The 7,010-nt window shown below is 73.5% G+C and overlaps 2 protein-coding genes across 2 annotated transcripts; both read left to right on the top strand.

Annotated features, from left to right (window-relative positions):
- Positions 1–367: 367 nt before the first annotated feature.
- AURANDRAFT_20306 (hypothetical protein) lies at positions 368–1,099 on the top strand (the record flags this gene model as incomplete). The annotated part of the gene is made up of 1 exon (XM_009035252.1): positions 368–1,099. One exon carries the CDS (start codon positions 368–370, stop codon positions 1,097–1,099), a length of 732 nt encoding a protein of 243 aa, XP_009033500.1.
- A 1,779-nt stretch (positions 1,100–2,878) lies between these two features.
- AURANDRAFT_58611 (hypothetical protein) lies at positions 2,879–4,547 on the top strand (the record flags this gene model as incomplete). The annotated part of the gene is made up of 2 exons (XM_009035253.1): positions 2,879–3,515; positions 3,715–4,547. The coding sequence occupies 2 exons, from the start codon at positions 2,879–2,881 to the stop codon at positions 4,545–4,547; spliced, it is 1,470 nt and encodes a 489-aa protein (XP_009033501.1).
- Between the last annotated feature and the right edge of the window lie 2,463 nt (positions 4,548–7,010).

The raw sequence follows: 7,010 nt of genomic DNA, 5'->3' as shown, positions 1-7,010 counted from the left end.
GCTTCTGGCAGCAATGGTCCGCCTCGTCACCCTCGTCGCCCTCGTCGCCCTCGTCGCCGGCGCCCGGGCCGCCCCCGCGGGCCTCGACTACGACTTCTCCGGCCGCGGCGACGGCGCGGCGGTGCTGGACCTCTTCCTGCGCGTCCTGAAGCTCGACGCCTACGACGAGCTGCCCTTCGCCTCCGTGACCATCGACGCGGGCCTCGACTGCGGCGCCGCGGGCGACGCCCACGCCTCGAAGCTCTGCGTCGTCCTCGAGGACGCGGCGAACGACGACGACGGCTCCGCGGCCGTCGTCGCCGTCAGAGCGACGTCCGCGGTCGACGCCGCCTACGGCGCCGCGCGCTACCTCCGCGAGCGCTGCGGCATGTCCTTCGGCTGGGACCGCGCCGGCGGCGACCAGGTCGCCATCGCGCAGCGGCTCGCCAACGGCCTGCCCGCCTGGCCGCCGCTCAAAGGGCCGACGACGTACCGGCGCCTACGCGACGTCTCGTACGGGTGGAACGTGTGCACGGCGTCCTACACGCAGGCCTGGTGGGCCTGGGACGACTGGAGCCGCCACCTCGACTGGCTCGCGCTCAACGGCGTCAACCTGGCGCTCGCGTACACGGGCCAGGAGCGGCTCTACGCGGACGTCTACGCGGACCTCGGCGTCGACTACGCGGCGTTCGCGAACTGGTCCAACGGCCCGGCGCACCTCACGTGGTCGCGGGGCCAGTCGACGCACGGCGTCGGCGGGCCCCTGCCCCGAACCTTCGCCGACGCGCAGCTCGCCCTCGCGAAGCGGATTTTGGCGCGCATGCGGGGCCTCGGCATCGTGCCCGTGCTGCCGTCGTTCCAGGGCAACGTGCCCCCGGCGTTGAAGGACCTGTTCCCGGAGGCGAACATCACGGTCCAGGCGCCCCACTGGACGTCCGGCGCCGTCGCGTGGCTCGACGCAGGGCAGGAAAAGAGAGCGAAATTCCCAACTTCAAAGGCTCCCATCTCGGCCGTTTTCCACTCGTTTCGGCTGATTTTTGGACGAGCGATCATCTCTCGGAACGGTCTCGAAGCATGGGTGCTTTTTGGGGAACGCGCGCGCGCGGAACACTCACGTTGAAGTGAACTTGAATCACTCTTTTCCTGCCCAGGCTCGACGCGACGGACCCGCTCTTCGCTCGAATCGGCGACGCGTTCCTCAAAAGGGTCGTCGCGGAGCTCGGCGCGGACGCGGACGGCGACGGCGTCGGCGACGCGACGGAGCACTTCTACGAGGCCGACGGCTACTTCGCCGCGGGCGACCCGCCCTGGTACGCCGCGCGGCGGGGGGGCTCGTCGTCGAACGCGGGGGTCTACGGGTCGCCGGACGACGCGCGCGCGCACGCTCTGGGCGCGTACGGCGCGATGGCGCGGACGGACCCGGACGCGCGCTGGCACTACCAGGGCTGGATCCTGAACATGGGCGACGGCGCCGTCGTCGAGGCCTACGTCGGCGCCGTGCCCGCGGGCCGGCTCCTCGTCTCGGACATGTGGTCCGAGTGGGCGCCGCTCCGAAGCATGCTCGTCGCCGCGGGCGCGCCGTTCCTCTACGGCGCGCTCCAGAACTTCGGGGGCACGCTGGACCTGGGCATGTCCGTGGCCCAGCTCGCGGGGAATTTGTCGGGGGCGCCGCCGGGCGTCGCGGAGGGCCTCGCCGCGGGCGGCGCGCTCGCGGCCGGCGTCGGCGCGTTCCCCGAGGGCATCGACCAGAACCTGCCGTACTGGGTCTACTTCTTCGACGCCAACTGGAACGGCACGCGACCGCTCGACGCCTGGTGGGCGGCCTACGCGGCGGCGCGCTACGGGGTCGAGGACGACGACGCGGCCGCGGCCTGGGCGGCGTTGGCGGCGTCCGCGTACGCGCAGCCCGCGGGCGGCGGCGACGGCTTCTGGCGCGAGAAGGCGCGCGGCGGCCTGCTCAGCGCGCCGGGGCTCCACGACGCGTCCGACGCGCCCGCGGCGCCGGCCTACGCGACGGCGCCCCTCGTGGACGCCTGGCGGCGCCTCGCGGCCGCGAACCTCTCGGGCGCGCCCTACGACTACGACGTCGCGAACGTCGGGCGCGAGGCCCTGTCGCGCGCCGCCGACGCGACCTTCGCGCCGCCGCTCTTCGCCGCGACGACGGCCGCGGCCGCGAGGACGGCCGGCGCCGCGCTCCGGGCGCTCTACGACGACGCGGACGCGCTCCTCTGCGCGTCGCCGTCGCTCCGCGCGGCCGACTACTTCGACCTCGCGTCCGCGCTCGCCGCGGGCGACGGCGGCGACGCGGCCTTCTACGACCGCGTCGCGCGCGCGCAGGTGACGACGTGGCTCCCGGCCTGCGGCGGCGAGAGCGACGCGGCGCCGTGCTCGCGCCACGCGAACGCGTCCCGGAGCCCGCCCCTCGAGGACTACGCGAACAAGGCCTGGGGCGGTTTGGTGACGCACTACTACGGCGGCCGCGTGCGCTGCTACGAGGACCACTTCGGGGACGCCGGCGGCTACGCGGCCTGCGTCGACGACCTCGCCCGCGCGTTCCAGGCGGACCACGCGCGCGTCGAGTTCCCGCTCTGCGCGTCGTCGGACGCGACGGCCGCGGCGGTGTCCGCGAGGCTGCTGGCGAAGTACTTCCCCTGACGGCCGGCGCATTTCGCTAATCTTGTCTTTTTCTCCGGTCTCCGACCTCGGTCTCCGACCGCGCTCCCGCGGCGCGAGGGTGTCGTAGCTACAGCCGTGCGCACAGCGCCCGCGCAAGCTAGGCCTGCAGCTCGTTGCCTTCAAGGTTCAGCTTGATGGCGCGTGCCTTGGCCGCCGCAAGCACTGCATGCGACCTCCGAGAGCTCTCAGCAAGCGAGTGCTGCTGCTGCTACCAGAGAATATAATGGCGCTCCTCCGCGGAAACCTCCTCCGCGCGGCGCCGCGGTCCGCGCTGCGTCCGCTGTCGACGCGCACGGAGACGGACAGCTTCGGCCCCCTGGAGGTGCCGAGCGAGAGCTACTACGGCGCCCAGACGGCGCGGTCGCTGATGAACTTCCCCATCGGCGACGAGAGCGCGCGCATGCCGCTGCCCATCGTGTGGGCCTTCGGCGTGCTGAAGAAGTGCGCCGCGGTCTACAACAAGGCCCAGGGCAAGCTGGCGCCCGAGGTCGCGGACGCGATCGCGGCCGCCGCGGGCGAGGTCGCGTCCGGCGACTTGGACGGCCACTTCCCGCTCGTCATCTACCAGACGGGCTCGGGCACGCAGACGAACATGAACGTCAACGAGGTCGTCGCGAACCGGGCCATCGAGCTCCTCGGCGGCGTGGTCGGGTCCAAGGACCCCGTGCACCCGAACGACCACTGCAACATGGGCCAGAGCTCGAACGACTCGTTCCCGACGGCCATGCACATCGCGGCGGCGTCGGAGCTCTCGGGGCGGCTGCTGCCGGCGCTGGCGCACCTGCGGAGCGCCTTGGAGGCCAAGGCCGTGGAGTTCGACCACGTCATCAAGATCGGCCGCACGCACTGCATGGACCTGTGTGGAAATCAAATCTTCAACCCGACTTCAATGTGAGCGTAATCGAACGGATTGCGCCGGACTCTTCGGCTGTGCTTCGAGAACTCGACGAGAGCGATCGATTCGTCCAAAAATTAGCCGAATCGACTTCGATTTGATCGAGCTAGAGAATTCTGAAGTTTGGTGGGGACCCCCCAAACCAGTGGTTGATTTCCACACAGGCATGGACGCGACGCCGCTCACGCTGGGCCAGGTCTTCTCGGGCTACGCGGCGCAGGTCGAGGCGTCGGAGGCCCGCGTCCGGGACGCGCTGCCGCGGCTCCACGAGCTCGCCCTCGGCGGCACGGCCGTCGGCACGGGCCTCAACACCGTCGAGGGCTACGACGTCGCGATCGCGAAGCTCATCGCCGACGAGACGGGCCTGCCGTTCGAGACGGCGCCGAACAAGTTCGCGGCGCTCGCGGCCCACGACGCCATCGTCGAGGCGTCCGGCGCGCTGAACACGGCCGCCTGCGCGCTCAACAAGGTCGCCAACGACCTCCGGCTCCTCGGCTCCGGGCCGCGGAGCGGCCTCGGCGAGATCCAGCTCCCGGAGAACGAGCCGGGCAGCTCGATCATGCCGGGCAAGGTCAACCCGACGCAGTGCGAGGCCGTGACCATGGTCGCGGCGCGCGTCGTCGGCAACCACGTCGCGGCGACCTTCGGCGGCGCCCAGGGCCACTTCGAGCTCAACGTCTTCAAGCCCGTCATGGCCGCGGCGCTCCTCGAGTCGACGCGCCTCCTCGCGGACGCGTCCACGAGCTTCGCCGACCGCTGCGTCGTCGGCGTGGCGGCGAACGAGGGCCGCATCGCGGACCTCATGGCGTCGTCGCTCATGCTCGTCACGGCGCTGAACCCGCACATCGGCTACGACAACGCGGCCAAGGTCGCGAAGAAGGCGCACCAGGAGGGCACGTCCCTCATCGAGGCGGGGGAGGCGCTCGGGCTCTTCACGGGCGACCAGTTCGCCGAGTGGGTCAAGCCCGCGGAGATGATCAGCCCCAAGGCCCCCTGAGCGCATGCGCATTTGAAGTTAAGGTTGAAGTAGGCGGTGTCGTCGACGTTGCCGTCCGGAATTCCGGCCCCCACAAGGACTGCGCCTGGGTCGCGAAGCACCTGCCGAACCGCTGCGGCGTCAAGGGCTGGGACAAGTCCACGGCCTGCGACTCCTGCGCCGACACGTGCGCCGGCTCGTGCTAGGCGGCCGGCGGACGCGGCCCGCCCGAGCCCGCGATCACGCAGCCCAGGGCCCAACCGTCGTCTTTCGAATCGTATTTTCTGGCCCCGCGCCGCTCCGAACCCCCGCCCCCGGGCGAGAACGCCGCCACATCCCCATCGCACGTGTAGTAAGGAGCCGGAGGCCCGCCCGGTTCGGGGGGCGCGGGCCGCGCCCTACTTGTTCTCGCGGCGGTACATGTCCATGGCGCCGCCCCAGAGCTGGGACGCCGGCGCCGCCTCCTTGCCCGGCTGGACGATGCCCTGCTTCGCGGCCTCGGCGAGCTGCTTCATGGCGCTCCGCGACGCGGGCGAGGGCCCGCGGCGCACGGGCGGCCGCGGCGGCGGGCCCCGCGCGCGGCGCGGCGGCGAGTCGCTGTCGTCGCGGCGGCGGCGGCCCGAGCCGCGCTTGGACTTGCGGCGGCGGTCGCGCGAGCCGTCGGAGTCGCTCGAGTCGTCGCGGCGGCGGCGGCCGCGGCTCGCCTTCTTGCGCTTCCGCCGGTCGCGCGACGCGCCGCCGTCGCTGCTCTCGGAGCCGGCCGCGTCGCCGCGCCGCGGCGGCGGCGGCGCCGCGCCCGCGGGCGGCGCCGCGGCCGGCGCGGGCGCCGCGATCGCGGCGGCGGCCGGCGGCGGCGCGGCCTCGGCGGCCGTCGCGCGCACGGGCGGCTGGAGCTCCGTGGGCCGGTCCGGCTCCGTGAGGCGCATGTGCGTCGCGAAGGACCGCAGGAGCGTGACGACCTTGGCGCTCCGCTCGCCGCCCTCGAGCGCGACGCGCTCGGGCGTGAGGCCGTCGACGGTCGCCGCGCGCTCGTCGGCGCCGTGGTAGAGGAGCCAGCGGCAGAGCGGCAGGTGGCCACCGAGGGCCGCGTGGTGCAGCGGCGTGCCGCCCTGCGCGTCGATGCAGTTCAGCGCCGCCGCGCGCCGCGCCTCCTTGGCCTCCTTGGCGCCGCCGGCGCCCGGCTCGCCGAGGGGGCCGTCGACGAGCCACCCGGCCACCGCGAGGTGGCCGTTGAAGCAGCACGCGTGCAGGGGCAGCACGCCCTGCGCGTCGCCCGTCTTCGGCGACACGCCCTGCTCGACGCACCACGCCGCGACGTCGAGGTGGCCGCCCATGGCCGCCATGTGGAGGCACGTCGCGCCCATGGGGTCGCGCGCGCGCGTCGCGACGGCGCCGTGCTGCACGGCGTGGCTCAAAGCCTCGACGCTGCCCTCGAGGCACGCCTGGAGCAGCGCGTTGTCCACCTGGGTGATCTGGGTCAGGTCCATGGCGGCGGCGTACCGCGACGGCGAACCGCTACTATGCGGCGCACAGAGCGGGCGGCGGCGGCCGGGGCGGCGCGGGCGACGGCGACACGGCGGCGCGGCCCGGCGGTCGTCGCGGCCGGCGAGTCGCTTGGCTCGGCCGATCGGGCAAAACGAGACGCCGGACCCCGACCGATCCCGGTCGGCGGCGCGCGCTCTCCGGCGCCGAACCGCATCGGATGGAGGACTGCGCGTTGGCCCGCATTGCGGACAAGAATGACGTCGTCGGCGTGCGCCTCGCGGCGCTCGTGTGTGGTAACCAGCTTTCGCTGGTGGCCACGGAGTGCTGCGGCGCCGAGCGCTGCTGGCGCCTCGACGGCGCCGAGGCACACGTGAAAGAGTGGCTCCGGGACGAAGCGAGAAGCGCCGGCTCGACGGCCGCCCGCGCCGCCGTCGCCGCCGTCGCGGGCGTCGGCGCCGACTACACCTGCGCCGCGGACGTCGGCGCCGCCGACCTGCAGCTCAAGGTCCTGAAGAAAGGGGTACGATCGAAGGTCGTCCTCGGCGAAGGACAAAAAAAGACGGTCTCTCTCAAGCTCGTCGTCGGCGCCGCGCGCGCCGAGGCGCGCGCGGCGGTGCTCGACGCCGCCGCGGCCGCCGCGCGGTCCGCGCGGGCCGAGCGGTCCGCGCTCGCGGCGCGGGTCAACGCGCTCGAGCGGCGGGCGGCGGACCTCGAGGCGACGGGCGCGGCGCACCACGCCGACGTCGACGCCAAGCAGGAGGAGCTGCTCGCCGAGTTCGCGCGCAGGCTCGCCGCGAGCAACGCGCGCGCCGCCGAGCTCGAGCTCCGCGCCGCGGGAACGCGACCCGACGACGACAAGTCCGACGGCGAGGAGACGGACGAGGACGAGAAGCGGACGCGCCGCGAGGGGAAGCCCGACGTCGCGCGGGGGCTCCTCAACGCGGCCGGGAGCGGCGCGACGGTCGTGAAGGCCGAGGACCTGGTGGAGACGCGACGCAG

The sequence above is a fragment of the Aureococcus anophagefferens genome, assembly GCF_000186865.1.
Source record: "Aureococcus anophagefferens unplaced genomic scaffold AURANscaffold_2, whole genome shotgun sequence".
Classification (NCBI taxonomy): Eukaryota; class Pelagophyceae; order Pelagomonadales; family Pelagomonadaceae; genus Aureococcus; species Aureococcus anophagefferens.
The sequence above is the reverse complement of the archived record's forward strand: the minus strand, read 5'-3'. Positions and strand labels throughout refer to the sequence as shown.